The 19,560-nt window shown below is 44.2% G+C and overlaps 1 protein-coding gene across 4 annotated transcripts; it reads left to right on the top strand.

Annotated features, from left to right (window-relative positions):
* The first annotated feature begins 163 nt into the window (after positions 1-163).
* Positions 164-15,891, top strand: LOC124687187 (oligoribonuclease-like). Of its 4 annotated transcripts, none has more exons than XM_047221001.1 (9): positions 164-277; positions 860-1,025; positions 3,412-3,522; positions 4,080-4,156; positions 4,679-4,760; positions 4,845-4,900; positions 6,389-6,475; positions 7,602-7,692; positions 15,665-15,891. In XM_047221001.1, the coding sequence occupies exons 2-9, from the start codon at positions 902-904 to the stop codon at positions 15,784-15,786; spliced, it is 750 nt and encodes a 249-aa protein (XP_047076957.1). In that variant the 5' UTR covers positions 164-277; positions 860-901; the 3' UTR covers positions 15,787-15,891. The 4 variants fall into 4 exon arrangements, with proteins under 4 accessions (XP_047076957.1, XP_047076955.1, XP_047076958.1 ...); XM_047220999.1 differs by having other exon boundaries at positions 854-1,025; XM_047221002.1 differs by having other exon boundaries at positions 839-1,025.
* The last annotated feature ends 3,669 nt before the right edge of the window (positions 15,892-19,560 follow it).

Here is a 19,560-nt window from a genome sequence, read left to right as displayed (position 1 = left end):
TAGGGGTAGGGTGTGCGTGTGTGCGTTCATAGGGGTGAGTGTGTGCGCGTATGTGTGAGTGTCTTTGATTGTACTGTGTTTCGCAAAAAAAAAAAAGAGCGACCCAGCGTCTGACTCAAACCCTCGGTCGAAGCACTGGAACGAGACGGCGGCGGCGTGCCGAGCTCTAGCGGAGCCTACCCTCGAGGCAGTGCAGCGCGGTGAGGTACCCGAGGCGGCGACCTCAGTCGAGGGAACGGCGGCTTCCTAGTGCGATCATCTGGGAGCTAGTTCAAAGGTTGGCCCCTTTCCATTCAGCTTCAGCACCTGTTCCCCTTTCCTCTGAGCACTATGAAGTTGAGTCGACCTTCTGTAATGTATGGATTGCCAGTAAAGAGGTGATTTGTCTGTTGAATGGCACTAGAAATCAGCAACACGATGTCAATTTTAGAACATGATAAATTGATAACTCTTCTATCGAAGTTTGAATTGGGCGTCAGAAATTTATTAGGATACGAAAGTACCTGTCCAGGACCCCCTCGTGATCCATTTCAAGGCGGGGTAGAAAGCCAAAAACCGATCCTCTAGCTCTGCCCTAATACACTCAGTAAAGGTAGTCTATTAGAAGGGCACAAGATCGATTTCCTCTCAAAACTATAGCCATATCGAGGTTATTGCAATGTTCAAGCCACGCATGGTCAGATTTCTCCGTCAATCTTGTTAAATGTTTTGTTGCATGCCCAGTAGCTCCACTTGGTTGGACTGCAATGAATCTATGTTAATGTCCTTGTATTTTATTTTGAGAGAATTGTGTTTTTGTTTTTTGATGTACTAATGTGTGCTCATTTTAATCGAGAAGTTGGGTGCTTGGTAGATACAGGAATAGGTGCTTGGATTATACTAGACAAGAGGAAATTGGAAAATGAGTAAGCTTGCGAATATGTTCTCGCTTCTTAATCTAGAGGGTGAAGATGATGGAGAAGATGATAGAGAAGTTAACCCAACATCTTCTACCAGCATAGGAGAAACTGCTGCCAGCAAACCTGGTTGGTACTCCTTTTCTCCTAGAATATAGCTCCAGAGTAGTGGATTACTACACCAGATGGATTTTCTTTCCTTTTTTGGCATGGAGAATTTATTGCCTAACTCATGATTATCCCTGCATTATCAGTTTGAGTAGTTTGCCTGGGTCGCTCTTCACTGGCCCATTTTAACTCGTATGAAACAAATTAATATTAGCTACTATTGCCAAGAACAAAACTGCCTTATGATGTGATAATATCTTCCTGGGCTCTGCCGACATTCTGGTTTATGGCCACTGACTGTTCAATTTCCTAGAGTGGCTATTTTAAAAAGAGGACATGTATTGTCTAGGCAAGGTTTTTGAGTCACGACTCAAAACTGAGTCGCCAACCCTGGGACTCAGTGATTAATCGACGAAAGTCGCTGTATAGTCACCATAAGTTGCTGTTTAGTCACGAGTCGCCGTGATTTTGAGAAAACAACTCGGCGACTATACGGCGATTATACAGCGACTGAAAAACCATGGTGCTAGGCAGCAGACTCAATACGTAGACAGCCTAACTTGGCACAAACTGGATTAATGTTATCTTATGTGAGGGTGAGCCTCGTGAAGAAACTAAGTTATTATGTCGTCTATATCATGTTTTGAACAGTGGCTCATTTTCTCAAGAAGCCTGTCAAGTGGTTCGATGTTATAATATCTATCTCATCATCTAAGTGCACATATGTAACCCTTGCAAATGTGAATGGCAATCTGTTTTCATCATAAAATTAGGGATAAAACTGCCCTACAAAAGGCGACAATGTGGGATTTGCCAAATCTGACAACCCTGACCTAACAACTTATGTGTTAACCCTTATATGCTCTCGCGTAATTGCTCTATTCACTTTTTTTGTTTCATGAATGACCATCTTGCCGCTAGTTAATACTATCTTTTTTCAAAACTTCTCTCTTGCTGACATACGGCTGCCTGCCACAAATGAGAGTATCAGAAACCTTTTATAGTTAATACGAGTACTATATTGAAATATGTGACTGCGTCATTTTTTTTTGTTGACGTTGATCCATCTTCTTAGAACTATTGTAGGATTTTGTAAGTTTACTTTTGGTAGTTTTCCATAAACAACAGTGGCCCCAACACTGAAAAACATCATAATTTCTTGAGAGAGAGAGAGAGAGAGAGCGAGGATTAACATGTACACCAAGGAGGGTGTCAATGACTTGGTCATGGGCCAGGTGCTGTACAATTGGAGTAAGACCTCAGGAAGGGGCTGCGCATTTTAAATCTAAATGACGAGCATGAAGAGATGTGGCTGATGAAGAGAGCTGTAACTAGGTGTGGCTGATGAAGACTGAAGAGCTGTACGTGGTGACACTCCTTCTGATGCTATTGCAAGAGACATCCTGGTGTACTTTAGGGTATAGAACTACAATCCAGATTTATTTAGCATGCTGGATGACTTTTCATAGGAAGAACTCCTAAAAAATTCCTAGATTATAGAACCCGCCCAATCCGGTAAACAGGACTTGGCTTTTAAGATGCAAGTTATGGTACCCACACCATCGCTTCTTGTCCTTGTCCTTATTTTTTATCTGAAATGACTAGCCACTATAAGATTATCTCCACTGCATCACATAAATTAGTCTGCAAACTTCATTAGGAAAATGGTTTATACCAGTTATAGTTGAGCCCCTTTTTATACCCTAGTCGTTCAATGAATTTTTGTAGAATCAGCTAAATTTTTTGATAGAACTGGCAGAAACTGGATCTGCTTTCTATCCTAACTGTTATCTTCACAATGTTATTGCTTTTAGATATGTTTTCATAAACCTACATCAGACCACACATACCTATTGAAATTTTCTGCTCAAAATGGCTAGCATAGCAGCTAATCTTGTACATAAGATTTTAGTTGTGCAAAGAAGTTGCTAGTTTGGACTTTGAAGTAGCATCTGCCTGGTGACCCAATAATTGCACCACTAGATCATGTTTTTGTTGACCCTGCAGCTTATGTTGGGCTGTTGGCATAACTCTGTATCAGTAAGTTCCTGCATATATTCAGTACATGCTGGAAATACCAGTACCTGGCAGTTCTACATATCGGTTATCAGCTGTTCCATTTTCTTTCATGTGGCAGACATGACTTATGTATTACATTTATTGGTTATGTTGATATCATGTGGAGTGTGGACATTGTGGATGACAACATGTGTATACTATGTCATTTTCGCTCAAGCAAATTTACCAGCATACTGATCAGATTTTTAATCTGGTCAATATGGTTTTCCCCTTTCTCTTAAGTTTAATCTTTAGGATACACATGGATACATGAGAGACCATTATATTTGATGGGAGCATAATTGTATTTTATAAATTTTCTGATTTCTACTCTGTATTTACCATTCAGATAAAAGTGTGCAAAATGACACAGCTGTAGTAAACAGCAATGGAGGAGATGTTGCGCCATCGTCTGATGGTTACAGGATGCCTTTGGTGTGGATAGACTTGGAAATGACTGGTAAATTACATAGAAACTTTTTTAATGTTCATTTTCATCGTCACACCTTCATATACTTGTTTATTCTTAACAGTTTGTGTAGTTTTATTCCTCAGAATGATTGAACTTGTAAAATGTTCACTTACCAAGTAAATAGTTCAGTGAGGGGAAATATCTTGTTGAACTTGTAAAAATACTTCCTAAGAATGGTGAAACAAACATATTTCTAATATGCTGCACACGGCTTTAGTTAACCGAAATATAATCTGGGATTCAACTAACCAAAACTACAATTTGATTTTTTGTCTTGGATGCCCATAACAACTTCTTGAGTTGGTCTGAAACATAGAAGGGTGTTTCTTATTCTGGAAGTTAATGATGTTAGCTAAGTACTTTGATCTCTGATCTGATGATAGTTGCTACTGCTATGAATTTCTTCATCTTTTTATATCTCTTTCTCTACAAGTTTTTCAATTGATAGATATATCAAATATAGTTTTGGATTGTTGTCCTTTTTTGTTACCTTTAGCTTGTGCATACAATGATGACTAACGGCACACACATACTGGATTGTGTAGGTTTGGATATTTCAAAAGATCGGATATTGGAGATAGCTTGCATTATAACGGATGGTAAACTTACAAAACAAATAGAGGTGGCTGTTGAAATCACATACAATATCGCGTTGTTCTTATTACCAGATATGCTTAAAGGAATATTCCAGAATACCCATGAATTGCTGCAGTTTGAAAAATACTTTTGGCGACAAATCTAATATTACTCCGGTTCAAATTAATTGCCTCAAAATGGATGTATCTATACACTAAAACATGTCTAGATACATCCATTTTTGGGCTATTATTTTGGACCGGAGTATGTTATCTTCATGTGGCCAATCTAGACAGTACTCCTTATGTTTCCGTTACAAATCCAAACCCATCCTTTCCTCAGCCCCATATATAATAAGTATATATTGAAAATGGGAGCTGATGATCCATGTGGAATATTGTAGGAGTTTTTACAATGGAAAAAAGCATCCTTCCGACTTTCCGAGCCAGCACACCAATAGTTTTTCCCTCATTGTGTCAATAAGCACACATAGTGCTTCCATCTCAATGTGGAATAACTTTCCTGTCATCATCTCATCGGGACATTCAAGATTGTTGTTATTTTGCAGGGCCCCGACTTGGTTATAAGTCAGAGCAAAGATTGCTTGGATAATATGGGTGAATGGTGCAAAACCCATCATGCATCTAGTGGTAATTAGTCTTCATTTTCCAAAGAACATTTCTTATGGGGTTTTTCTTCTCTGGATATAAATCTGACGACCCCTGAATATTTAGGATTGACAGAGAGAGTACTGCAGAGTGAGATTTCGGAGCGTGACGCAGAGAAGAAAGTATGTTGTCTAATTTGTATACTTACCATCACATTTGTTCTGAAAATCTGACTGCAAACATGGATATGAAATGGCAGAACTAAACTGCTTCCATATTCTGGTTCATTTATCCATCTGCTGCAGTTTAATTTTTAGCCACTTTAGGACTCTTTGAGTTCTTCCTTGCTTTTCTTAAGTTCTACAGTTTACATAAATTCATTTTCATGTGCTCTTTTGACTCATTACGCACCTGCCTTCTTACATTAAGGCATTATCATGAGAACCAATAGTTCTGACATGATTTGAGCTGATCATTATAGGTTGTTTTTCCTCAATTATCCATATACAGCATATATGTTTTTGATTATCAGTCAAACAAGAGGAAAGGAAGGGAATCTGATTGGGGGAGTGTGACTGATTTTGCCGTGTTACAATTGATCATTAAATATTTTTCTGTAAAATGCTGAATTGCCAATTGCCACTCTATTGTTTATTTACAAAATAATCAGTGCACGCCCTCATATTGTGATGCTTGTACCTTGTAGCACTGCAGCTGTCAGATGTCACTTGCATATATTTAATGTACAAATCCTGCGATTCCAAACCCTTTTCTGGCCAAAAATTACCCTAAGTTCAGGCAAAAAAGGTGAAAAACTCAGCTGAACATTTTTTTGCAAGCATACAACTTTACACAGGTGGTAATTCATCCTATATTCAAAATGCATTTTCCCACTTTTAAATATTGTGAAAATGTAATATATTTTTGATAGACAGCATGAAATACAAACATGTATGCTTGCAAAAATATGATCATACACGTCCTGCGCAAATGAAAAATAACAAACAGACTGGTCTAATTTAAATAGCTTATTAATCACTGTTCAAGCTGCACCAAGTTTTGCAAGTGTGTGTTGTAGCATGATGTTTTATCCATGAATGTTTTCGTAGTTCTCATTTCTCAGTCTCTTTAAGTTTTGAACTCTGAACAACGCTTGTGCTTCACCGATTAATTATTACATTGGGGGATCCACCATTAATTATTATGTGTGGCAGGGTAGGTTACGGCCAAGCAGGGCACTTAGCCCAGGAGTCCTATTATTGGTTCCCTATGGAAGAAATCAAAATTGTAGTAGTATATGTTTCCTTTTGAGAGAATTAGAAGTAGGACTCTCCATAATATAAGAGAGGATGTGTGGACGGGAAAATTCAAGCAATCAATAAAGTTAAGTCTTTCCCCCCAAGCTCTTCTCTTCCTCCTCTGTTACCCCTCAACACTGCAAGGCGTGTACCTGGAAGAGCTTCATTGGCCCTCAGATACCTCCAGGCTATGGGCCATGGCTACGCCCTTCGGTCCCAAGGCTCTAACATGACTACAGCATTTCCTTACACAGCTTTGAATGATATGCCACAGTTTTTTTCATTGATTACTGTAAAACAAAAAAGAATGCCTTGCTAATAAAGTAAAATAACCAAAGATTCTAATGAAAGTTCATATTGGCTCATTTGCAGGTGTTAGACTTCCTTATGAGGCATGTAGGTTCGGGCACTCCATTAATAGCTGGGAATTCTGTTTACGTGGATTTACTATTTCTGAAGGTCAGTAAAGAATGCCCTCTTGGATTGGTATACTGGCACACAGATAGCAACTTTCTTGCAGGTAGGATTAGGGAGATGAGATAATCCTTCTCTTCAAGCCATGATCTGTAGATTAGGTAATGATTCCGATTGATAGTTTCCTTTTGCAAGGTTGAATGTTACCTATACAATGGGCTTAAGGTATCACAACCAGTTCTGTTATTCTCTCCCAAGTTTGTCTCCCTTATCCTTAGTCCCTCCTTATCTCCTATATACAACTCCACCCAGCCATCCTCCCAGTGGTATTTACCCTTTTCTGTATCTTGGTACTACAACACATGATATTAATAGCTGGATATTTTTGTCATCTCTCATATTCATGGAGCACGGTAGAAAATTATGTGCACATTTTCGTTCTCTTTTATTTTCTCTTTGTAGGAGAGATAGATGTTTTCCTTTGAGCAATCATCGTCAGTTCTTCATGGACCCAAGATTGGTGACTGTTAGAAAATAGTTGTCCTCCAGCAGGGTTAAAAGTTTCAGCAAAATGAAACTTAGTTGGTACTGACTTGTATTTCCAGTTACTAGTATTCCTGTCCTAACTTTCGGTATTCAATCTTTTGCTTCTTTGCTTGAGTAGAGCGAAACAAGTCAGCCATCTCAGGATTGAACACTACGTTCCATTTGGTCATTTCTCTTTGGATTCGGTTTATCCAAACGCAGCGAAGGCAAATGTGTTCCCTGCCCTCTGGGATGAAAAATAAGAAAAACTCGTTAACAGGCTTGTTCAAATTGCATGGATAACTGCCACGGTTGATTCCAAAATTAAAATCAGTTAATTTTCCTGTATTTTTCTTTGCCTCATTTCAGATCAGCTTGTTAGCTCAATAATAAATTTAGTTCTGAACTATAAATAAGATGGTATGATATCAAACTGCCGTATTTTGGACAATGCTCAATAATAATTTGCTAGGCGGATATCCATGTTTTCTGCAAATATCATTGTGCAATATAATTTCTTTATTCTTCGTTGCACATACATTGTGTCCTTTTTTCCATTCTGAGGACATCTTGTTTCCATTTTAAATACTATGTATTCTTAATCTCTTGGTGGATGATAACAACATTTGCTAGTTTTTCTTGGCAGAAGTATATGCCACAGCTTGCAGCCATCTTCTCTCATGTGATTGTTGATGTGAGCACTATAATGGCTTTGTGTATCCGGTGGTACCCTAAAGGTAAACTATATTTGTAGAACGCTGGTATCTTTTATCATCCTCGTGTTGCTGTCAATTTATTCCAGTAATCTATTTGTTATTTGCACTTGTCTCAGTCTTGGGATTATTGTCTTCTTGCCTCAAGTGATTTATAATCCTGTTGGAGAAGACTAAAATAATTTCTCTTGATATATTCAATTTGAGTAGTTAAAGAAAACCTTGATATTCTTGATATATTTAAGTGCCAGTATAGTTTTCCATTTAGAGTTTATACACAGGAATAAGAAGTTGCATCCTAGGTATTACCAAGATTCGAGCACTTCTAGCGCATTTGAGCAAGGTCATTGCTGGCTCATTGTTAATTTATCTTCTGTTTTTATCTTATCTTCTTGACCTTGAGTTTAATACTACCTAGGAACTTTTTTAACGTTGAGATCTTTTGTCATGTAGACCAATTGTACAAAAACGTCTGATACCCCGACATTGTTTCTTTTCATTTTACTCTCACAGAAAGGAAACAAACTCCTAGAAAAGGAAAAAGTCACAGGGCAATGGATGATATTAAAGAAAGCATCGCGGAACTGAAATACTACAAAGACAACATTTTCAAGCCACAGAAATCTACGAAGTAGCTAAATGGATCATGGATGGAGCATAACGTATATCATCCTGTAAGTTGAGTATCGAATAGCCAGGATTGGAAAGGAAATTTCGGCCCAACTTTTGGGTGCATCACAGTGAGCTCATATCATTACATTGATCCCTGATTCTCAGACTCGCAACTAATGTCGTATACTGTTTATCTAAAAAAAAATGTCACAACACTGCTGCAACTCCAAAGGCTGCGGCCTACTGTATAATCTTGCAGTTTAATTTAACTAGGTACTGGTGTTCGGTCTGACCTCAGGGAGCCGTTTGAGCACCAAAACGCGGGTTTTGGGCATGCTGTGTCAATTTGGATTTTTTTTTTTTTTTTTGAGCAACCCTCCCTTCCTTTATTTATTCAGGAAAATTAGGATACAGAACGCCCTCTGGCGGCACACCAAGCCACATGTACCTCCCTACAGGAGAGCCCAACACAGACCGGGCTAATACATGTGGTTCATTATTTGAAACTCTATTCTCATGAACTAAAGAAAAATCAGAAAAAGCTACCGAGGAAGATGATATTTCATGTAAGATGTGGCTGTACCGCCCCAAATTCTTCTCCCTCCATGCCTTAACCACTGACAGACAATCAGAAGCCACCTTGATCTTCCGAGCTGCAATGTCAAGCGCTAGGTTCTGACCCTCTCGAACCGCTATCGCCTCCAACACCTCCGGGTCCGAGATGCCTGTTATAAGCACCGCCGACGACCCCGGATATTGTCCTGCCGCCGATCGTGCCACTGCTGCAGCAACCCCATGGTCCTTGTTGCGCGCCACTGCTGCATCCACATTCACTTTCACCACTCCATCCGGAGGGAATCCAAGCCGCTGGTTTAGGTTTCGACGCTGCCGCCTTCTTCACCCCCCACATACTGCTTTCACCAATTTCCCTGATTGCTCCAAATCAGCCAGAAAACTCTCAATAAAATGATGAGTGCTCAAAGGGCTCTGGAAAATACCCTCATGAATTGCCTTACGCCTTGCATGCCATATCGCCCAGGCCGTAACACAAAGCCGAACTAGTTGCACGTGAGGTACTGTGTCAAACATCGTGAAAAGCCATCTCCGAGCTTCTGGCTCCTGGACTTGGCTCATATGTTCCGTAGTCTCCTCATCCGCCAATGCCCATACACATCTTGACATCGTACAATCTAGCAGAGAATGGCGCCAGGAGTCTTCCGCGCCACAGAGTCCACATGCACTTGACGGAGAAATATGTCTCCGATGCAGAGTGTCCGAGGTTGGCAGGGAATGTTTAGCCAAACGCCATAAGAAAATCTTCAGCTTAGAAGGAACTGGAATGTGCCATAGCTTCGTCCAACTATTATCCTTCCCTTGCTGATCAGAGTGAGCTGCGATCTCGTCTACCCACGCCACCCGACGCTCACGCGTGGACACCATCATCCGGTATGCAGACCTTACCGAGAACAGCCCATTCTTCTCATAGTGCCATGCCCAGAAATCCGGCACTACACGCGAACAAATCGGTATCTCCCGTATTGCTTCCACGTCCATAGGAATAAAACACTCCTCCAGTTTCTCCATGTTCCATTGCCTTGTACACTGATCAATAAAATCACTCACCCTTAACGGTGGATTTGTCACCTTACAAGCAATTGGACGTAACGAACAATCCCTTGGGATCCAGTTGTCATCCCAGGCATTAGTGCTTGTACCAGTACCGATACGTCGTATCAGGCCCTGGGCCAGAAAATCTCTTCCCTCCACTATCGAGCGCCAGACCTTGGACGGATGAGAGCCCAGATCAGCCGACAAAAAATCTGTAGAAGGAAAATACACTGCTTTCAAAATTCTCGCACTTAACGTGTCTGGGTTCTGCAAGATTCGCCACCCCTGACGAGCTAGAAGCGCGAGATTGAACAGCTCAATATCCCTAAAGCCCAAACCCCGAGATGCTTGGGCTTCGTCATTTCTTCCCAGGCTACCCAACACATCTTCCTCTTGCCATCCTTACTTCCCCACCAAAAATTTCTGATCAACGAGTTGATATGCTGACAGAGTCCCTGTGGTAGCTTGAAACATGCCATTGAGAAAATTGGAATTGCCTGAATCACTGATTTTATAAGAACATCTTTACCCCCTGCAGACAGACATTGCTCCATCCAGCCTTGGATCCTCTTCCAAATGCGATCCTTCAAGAACTTAAAAGCCCCATTACAAGACCGACCCACCTGAGAGGGCATACCCAAGTACTTTTCACTCAAGGATTCATTCTGAACATCTAGTATTACCTTCAGCTCCTCCTTGATCCCCTGCGGAAACCGCTTGCTAAAGAAGATGGATGATTTGTCCAAATTAATTCTTTGCCCCGAGGCTCGACAGTATGCATCCAACGTGTCCCGAGCATCACGTGCACTCTCCCCATTGCCCTTGATGAACAGCAGGCTATCATCTGCAAAGAGTAGGTGATTCACTGCCGGGGCAGTGGGAGCCACCATTAAACCTTGTAAGCTCGATGATTCACTTCTTGATTTTAACAGGCACGACAGGCCCTCTGCTGCCAACAAAAACAAATAAGGTGAGATCGGATCCCCCTGACGGATACCACGCGAAGGCTTGAATTCTTCCAGCCTCTCTCCATTAAACAACACTGAGAATGATACAGTAGTCACCATTCGCATCACCATATCGACCCATCTAGAGTGGAAACCCAACTTTATCATGATAGCTCGTAGATAGTCCCACTCAACACGGTCATACGCCTTCCTCATATCCAGCTTGAGTGCACAAAAACGGTGTTTCACCGCCTTATTCCTCTTCATGAAATGCAAACACTCATATGCTGTAATTATATTATCTGTTATGAGCCTCCCCGGTACAAAGGCTGATTGCTCATCCGAGATAATCGACGGTAGTACCTGTTTCAGTCTATTAGCAAGGACCTTCGATGCAATCTTATATATAACATTACAAAGACTGATTGGGCGGAATTGGCCTAGCTCCTCCGGATTGGCAACCTTCGGAATCAGGACCAAAATTGTCTTATTAAAAGTGGCTGGATCATCCTCGCCACGCAGCACCCTTAGCACAATATTTGTGATCTCCTCTCCACACAGACTCCAATGACGCTGGAAAAAATGGGCGGGCAACCCATCCGGCCCCGGCGCCTTGGTCGGGAACATCTGAAACAGTGCATCTCTTACTTCTCGGCTAGTGATTGGGCCGATGAGTGCCTCGTTCATCTCCCCTGTTACCCGGGCGGGCACAGTATCTAGCACTGCATTCATCTCCTCAACTCCTTCAGACCTGTATAAATCACGATAAAACTCATTAGTAGCACTCGCCATTGCTGAAGGGTCATCCGTCATCTCTCCGTCCGCCCTACGGAGCTGGCAAATTTTATTTCTCCGCTTTCTCTGGCTCGCTCTCAAGTGAAAGAAACGAGTGTTCTTATCGCCCTCTGCTAGCCACTGAACCCGCGATCGCTGCCGCCACATGACCTCCTCACGATGATCAAGTTCGGTCAGCCGTTCCACGGTTTTCTGCTCCGCTTGGGAGGGGCCAACCCGCCCCGGTTCTTCTCGCATGCGCTTGAGTTCATCCCGCAGCGTGAATATCTCTTTGCGGACATTTCCAAACGTATTATTTCCCCAACTCGAAGAGAGCCGGTCACATTCTCAATCTTCCGCTGAAGGTCAATCAGCGTCATTGCTTTCCCCTGCTGAGTCCAACAATTCCTCAGCATTGAATCAAAATCCTCATGCCTCTCCCACATAACTTCATAGCGGAAAAGCCTGGAGCCTCCCTGCCTACGCTGGCCAACTTGCACATCCTTCCATGTCAAGAGTATAGGATTATGATCAGACGTAGCTGCCGTAAGGTGACGCACCCTTGCCATGGGAAACCGATCACACCAATCTACTGTCGCCAAAGCTCGATCCAACCGTACCTGACAGTAGGATCCACCAGCAATTTTCTTCTCGAACGTCCACTTTACTCCTTCGAAACCAAGGTCTCGTTACCCGCAGACATCAACTGCGTCTCTGAAGCCCGCAATCTGCGCATGACTCCTCTCCTGCACCCCACTATGCTCATGTTGGTGCAGTACTTCATTAAAATCCCCCACACAAACCCAAGGGTAAGGTGATGAAGAGCGAATGAATTTCATTAGGTCCCAAGTTTTAAACCGCTCGGCCACTTGGGCCTCTCCATATATTATAGTTAAGCGCCACGGTTCATTCCCAGTTTCCTTCACAATGCTGTGTCAATTTGGAGAGGCGCTGATTCTTGCAACAAGCTTTGGGGCCAGCAGCAAACCACCAAAAATTCCAGGCCCAAATTTGGACAGGGAATCCGAGGCTTGGTAAGCTATCTCAAATGAACCAAAAAAAAAAAATCCGTGACATGGGTTTGGGAATGCATAGACACGATACGGACGGCTTTCCCCGGCCCGTGGCCGAACGGTCGTATCACCTTCAGCCCACCATTACTGTCACATGCATCAGGTCCTGTGGGCTACTACTAGATAAAGACCAACTTTCACCGCAGAACGACACGTGGCCCCGCGTTCGCGCCTCGTCTGCATACTTGCCCCGAACGGGCACCATGGTTAGTACAGTTGCGCATAACATACTGTTAAACACACGGACGAGTACAAATACAGTCACGCACACGAGCTGGTACAGTCGCGCACACGAGCTGGTACAGTCGCGCACACGACTAAGTACATGTACAGTTGAGCGAGTATATTTACGGAGTAAATGGAAACATTGCACCAAATACACTAAAATAGAAGTACTTACCAGTTGAAACATGAGTACAATTAGATACACCACGAGTACAATGATACTAGTATTGGAAGTACGAAAAATAAGTATCCCGAAACCTATCAACATGTGATCTAGTTTTGAAGATCTTGATGCGAGGATCTGAAAAGTGGAACTGGTTTGTAATTTGGACTTACGATTCTCGAGAGATTTATTTTGAAAAAGCGAATCTAGAAAAAAAAAATGGAAAATGTGCGACAACTCCGCCTTCCCATGTCTTCTCTCTCCTTCCTCATCCCCACGTTGCTTCCCCTTGCGACACGTGCGAGCATGGAGACCACTTTTCATGAATTTTTTGGCACCATAGCGCACCACTTGTCACGTGCGGAGTGAGTTGCTTTCCCTTCGCGATGATCGGCCTTTTTCTAACGATTCCGCGTCCTGTGCGTGTGCATTGGAGGCAGTGTTGTGGCCTTCTATGCACCTGAGATCAACGTGGGCTGCTTCTCCTTTCGGGCTTGTGTGGACTTCAATGCCAACATCGATGGAGGCCGCGTACCGATCCTTTTAATGCAAACATCGCCGGTGTCGGCATTGGCAAGAAGAAGGAGAGAGCCATAGGACCTCAGGCTTAACAGACAAAGAGGACGAAGTGCTCTGCGTCTCTTGGCTCGCCGTTAGCCAATACGCAGAAAATGGAACCTAGCAAAGAGGCCAAGCATATTGGCGCAAGGTTAGCCAATATTACATCATCAACAATCGCAATGAGGAATTCATCAAAAAAGATGGGCCTACATCAAGCAAGAGTAACAAGTTATGCGCCGCGATCGAGCATGTTCTTCTCCACCCGGAGAGCGGCACATGCGTTACTGCAGTGGTAAGGGCAGCAACATCGTTACATCAAGTTACATCAATACATATATCTTGTCAAATCCTAAAAAAATGTATTTGGAGGTGCCTCGGTTTCTCAAGGCCAAATGAAAGGAGGGCTTCCACATGCTTCATTATTGGAACTGGTTGAAGGAGTCTCCCAAGTGGAAAATAAGCTATATGGCCTACAGGGAAGCCCTCAAGAATGGCATGGCTACGGTCCTCGTTGATGACGAAGATGATGCCTCTGGCCAGAATGCGCTTCCATCTTGTCCTAGGGGGCAAAAATCCACCAAGGCCGATCTCGCCCGCGAAGCATAGCCCTTGCCTTGAGCGAGAGATTGGAGAAGATGCTGGCCGCCTCTCAAAACGCCATGGCCAAGCGGGACAAGAAGAAATGGTTGGAGAAGGAGGCCTCAGCTTCCATGTACATCAACCTCACCAAAGAGGCCATAGAGGTGTAAAGGCTTGACGCCGAGGCCAAGTGTTAAGAGGAGGAGATCAGGATCATGCTCGCCGACTTGAGCAACATGGATGCCGACCATCGCTCATGGTACGAGAAAAAGCAAGCCACGATCCGCTTTCTGGACGCATGATCGCCCGTGTCTACATCGTGAGCACTATAACCTCCTTCTACCTTTCATACTCATGGCCAAGGATGGCAATGGGTAGGGTAGAGCAATACCATACTCATACCCGTATAGTCGATGGGTATAAACTTCTACCCATACCCGTGCCCACCCGCCGGGTAGTTAAATTATACACAAGTCACTCGCAATTTTACATTTATCAATAACAAATTCGATTAAAAAATGAATTATCCCGCGGTGTGGATTTACCCAAGTAGAATACGCGCCAGGAAGAAGACATTACAGGGGAAGCGAGCGGCGTCATCAATCCTTGCAGCACGCGACCAATCATTGCATCCCCGAAGAAGATTTGTACTGCTAGGAAAAGCTTCAAATCGAGACTCTCAAACGCAGTTCCATAGATCCGGCGCCCTGCCTTCCTCCTACCACTGCCTACGGGAACAGCGTTCGCATGGCTGTGCCGCCACTATTCGCCTGGCCGGGCCTCTGCTAGTTTTCTGGGCGGACCTTAAAATACCGAGCATCAGCAAAGATCTCTGTGGGAATCGCTAGCAGAGAAGAGGATCTATATAACAGCAAATTTTCGTGGGGAAAGGGGATTTGAGATCCCGATCTCGTCCTGGGAGGATTTGAGTTCGGAAAGATTGAATTTTTTTTTGGTCGTGCGGAGCCGAAGCGGTAGGTAACTTACCGGTGGCAGTACAGGTAATTTGCCTCAACTTTAGGGGTAATAAAAAACGGACCAACAAGAAGCTCTTTTGCTTTTATTATTAGATATAGAAAGATCGAATTTTTTTTTGGTCGTGCGGGGCCGAAGCGGTAGGTAACTTACCGGTGGCAGTACAGGTAATTTGCCTCAACTTTAGGGGTATAAAAAATGGACCAACAAGAAGCTCTTTTGCTTTTATTATTAGGTATAGATACACAGGAATAAGAAGTTGCATCCTATGATATTACCGAGATTCGAGCACTTCTAGCGCATTTGAGCAAGGTCATTGCCGGCTCATTGTTAATTTATCTTCTGCTAACACCTTATCTTCTTGACCTTGAGTTTAATACCCAGGAACTTTTTTAACGCTGAGATCTTTGGTCATGTAGACCAACTGTACAAAAACGTCTGATACCTGACCTTGTTTCTTTTCATTTTAACTCTCACAGAAAGGAAACAAACTCCTAGAAAAGGAAAAACTCACAGGGCAATGGATGATATTAAAGAAAGCATCGCGGAACTGAAATACTACAAAGACAATATTTTCAAGCCACAGAAGTCTACGAAGTAGCTACATGGATCATGGATGGAGCATAACGTATATCATCCTGTAAGTTGAGTATCGAATAGCCAGGGTTGGAAAGGAAATTTCGGCCCAACTTTTGGGTGCATCACAGTGAGCTCATATCATTACATTGATCCCTGATTCTCAGACTCGCAACTAATGTCGTATACTGTTTATCTAAAAAAATGTCACAACACTGCTGCAACTCCAAAGGCTGCGGCCCACTGTATAATCTTGCAGTTTAATTTAACTAGGTACTGGTGTTCGGTCTGACCTCAGGGAGCCGTTTGAGCACCAAAACGCGGGTTTTGGGCATGCTGTGTCAATTTGGAGAGGCGCTGATTCTTGCAACAAGCTTTGGGGCCAGCAGCAAACCACCAAAAATTCCAGGCCCAAATTTGGACAGGGAATCCGAGGCTTGGTAAGCTATCTCAAATGAACCAAAAAAAATATATCCGTGACATGGGTTTGGGAATGCATAGACACGATACGGACGGCTTTCCCCGGCCCGTGGCCGAACGGTCGTATCACCTTCAGCCCACCATTACTGTCACATGCATCAGGTCCTGTGGGCTACTACTAGATAAAGACCAACTTTCACCGCAGAACGACACGTGGCCCCGCGTTCGCGCCTCGCCTGGAGGCGATTTGCACAAAAATAACCTAAAAGTGAAAGAAAAGCACAGACTGACCCTCCGGCGAAACTATTTCACTCATCTAACCCTTTTGTGTGGCGCCCCTCTCATGGGCACCACACATGCCCATGTGGCGCCCGTGCTGCCGGCGCCACAAACCCATCCGACGTGGCCCGTCGATGCTGAGCTGGTGAGCCGATCCGACGTGGCAGGCCGTGTGGCGCCGCTCTCGCCGGCGCCACACTTTGAAAGTGTGGCGCCCGTGGCAAGGGCGCCACACATCCACTTAAGTTTGGCCGCGCGCGCCCGCCCAGCCCGACCCAGTTTCTTTCTCCTCCCTCTGGTCTTCTTCTCTCACAGGAGGCGGCCGGCTCTCTCTCTCCCCCCTCTCCCCCCCTCTCCCCCCCACCAAATCCACCACCAAATCATCAGATCTGTCCGTGGAGATCGTTCCCAACTCGTTCCTTGAGGTAATCTCCTCCGTTCCCCTTCTTTTCATCCATTGATTTTGTGTATTTGGGTGAATATACATGTGAAACCCTAGATGTGGATTTGGTTGATTTGAGGGTGGAGATGGATTTGGTTGGATGTTAGGGTTGTTGAAGTAGGAGAAATGGTAGTGTGCTAGTTTGTATGGGTAGATTATGTTGATTATGGTAACTAATGAACACATGTGTGTATGAGTTGTTCCCATTATGCTAGGGGGATGGAAAGAATTGTTCATGTTCATCATGTGGACAAGGATGCTTACTTGAAGGGAAACATAGAGCCGGACCCGGAAGAGGTTGACTTGGTGTTTGACCTTAGCCCTAGCTTTGCGGAGGTGGTAGCACAAGTGAGGGTTGAGTTGAATTGGAATGAGCCAAATGATGGTGTTGAGCTAGAGGGAAGGCATAATGTGGGGTTTGGAATGCACACCCGTTGGAAGACAATACGTATCAACTCCGAGCAACGTTGGTCCGTTTACAAGGAGACGGTGGCCGGGTCACAAGATAAGGCTTTGGAGTTGTTTGCAACCAAGACGGTTGATGCTCGTATCGAGCTTGACCTTAACCGGCCCTCCTCCCCCGTTCGAGAGAGGAGTCCACCACCCATGAGCCAAGAAGAAGCCTCCCAATCTCCCATTGTCCAATCTCCCATTGCCCAACAACCTCCGTTGGATAATGAGTATGACGAGCATGATGATGGTGATGATGGTTTCGAGATGAATGGCAACAATGTCGGTGATTTGGATAAATATTGGACGCAAGAGGAGATGGACCACTCCATTCCTTATTCCCGATGCTATGCGTCGGACTCGGATGATGATGGACCCGAAGAGGAGGTTGATGAGGATGGCTTGACGGCTAAGGAAGCCGAAAGAGCCGAGATCTTCAAGAAGGTAACCGGACGGGATATCCGGGTACCATTGTTCCGTGATGTTAGTCTTGCGGATGGAGCCGTGGTTGATGGTGGCAAAAGTTTACTTCTTGAAGCTAGGCCAATTTCGAAGAGAGATGTGGATGGTAGGACGGCTATTATCTGTAAAGGGCTCACGTTTGATACCTTCTTGGAATTGAAGATATGGTTGAAGGAGTTCTCCATTAAGCATCATCGCCCTTACATTGTTGTTCACTCGGACTTGAAGAAGCGGTACACGCTAAAATGTGTGGAAAAAAGGTGCCCATGGGTTGTCCGTGCAAGACCTTTCGAAAAGGGCCCTCTTGGCACATAACAAGTTGTGTAGCCACTCACATGTGCCGGGGGCCGAAGCTTGATGGCAAGGATGCGCAGCCGGACCACCGTCAACTCACATCCGAGTTCATTGCATACAAGCTCTCGGCGGAGATATCATCACTTTCTATCATGAGCATTAAGTCCGTGCAAGATACGGTCAAATCCCGGTTTGCCTACGACGTCAAGTACGGGAAGGCATGGAAGGCCAAACAAGCCGCATTTAAGATGTTGTACGGTGATTGGGAGGAAGCATACAACCGAGTCCCTAGGTTGTTGTTAGCGATGGCCGCAACTAACCCGGGCATGGTGCATGTGGTGGAGCCTTCCGCAACCAAAATGACATTGCATGATGGTAAAAGAGTGAGGGTATTTCACCGTGCATTTTGGTCATTCGAGCAATGCACGAGGGCATTCGAACATTGTAGGCCCGTCATAGCCGTGGATGGTACCTTCTTGACCGGGCGAGTACAAGGGCACACTATTGGTGGCAATAGCAAATGATGCGAGCAACTGTTTAGTACCACTGGCTTTTGCATTGGTAGAGATTGAGAACAATGATAACTGGGAATGGTTTTTCCACATATTGAGGACGAGGGTCATACCACCCTCAAAGGAAGTGTGTGTCATCTCCGATCGTCATCAAGGAATTCTCAATGCGGTGGAGCTTGCAATTCCCGGGCATGCTCCCTTACATCACCGATGGTGCATGAGGAATTTTTGTGCAAACTTCTACCGGGCATGCAAGAGCAAAGAGTTGTCTGACCTTCTTCAAGATTGTTGCCTCGCTTACTCGGAGCGCCGCTTCGCAAACCTATACAACGGCTTGCTGAAGTACAAAGACCTCAACGCGGGTGGTCAAGAGTTTCTTCATAGACACCTCATATTTAACTCAAAGTGGGCAAGAGCTTATGATGAGGATGGGAGGAGATATGGCCAAATGACAAGCAACATGGCCAAGTGCTTCAACAATGTGTTGAAGGGTGTTCGTGCATTGCCCGTGACGGCAATCATTCAATACACATTCGAGAAGTTGAATGTCTATTTCCAGAACTACACCGATGAAACGGAGAAGGAAATTGCTATGAATTGCGAGTTCCCAACGAAGGTTCAAGAGTTCATGGATTTTCAGGCGAGGAAGGCCGACTCCCAAACGGCTACATTTTATGACAATGTTGACTGGGTTTACCAAGTGAATGAGCCGGGAGGCACCACACAATGTGGTGTCCAACACGGAGGCCGGGCTTTCCGTGTGTCCCTAAAGACATGTGAATGCACATGTAGGAGGCCCTCTTTGCTTCATTTGGCTTGCTCCCACTTGCTAACGGTGGCACGCACTAGACGTGTCGACTACAATAACCCGCTCACCGTTCGGGAGTCCGAGTTCTCAATTGAAGCCACAAAGAGGACATGGGCTCCAAGGTTTTCTCCT

This window comes from Lolium rigidum, chromosome 2 (genome assembly GCF_022539505.1).
Source record: "Lolium rigidum isolate FL_2022 chromosome 2, APGP_CSIRO_Lrig_0.1, whole genome shotgun sequence".
NCBI lineage: Eukaryota > Viridiplantae > Streptophyta > Magnoliopsida > Poales > Poaceae > Lolium > Lolium rigidum.
The sequence above is the reverse complement of the archived record's forward strand: the minus strand, read 5'-3'. Positions and strand labels throughout refer to the sequence as shown.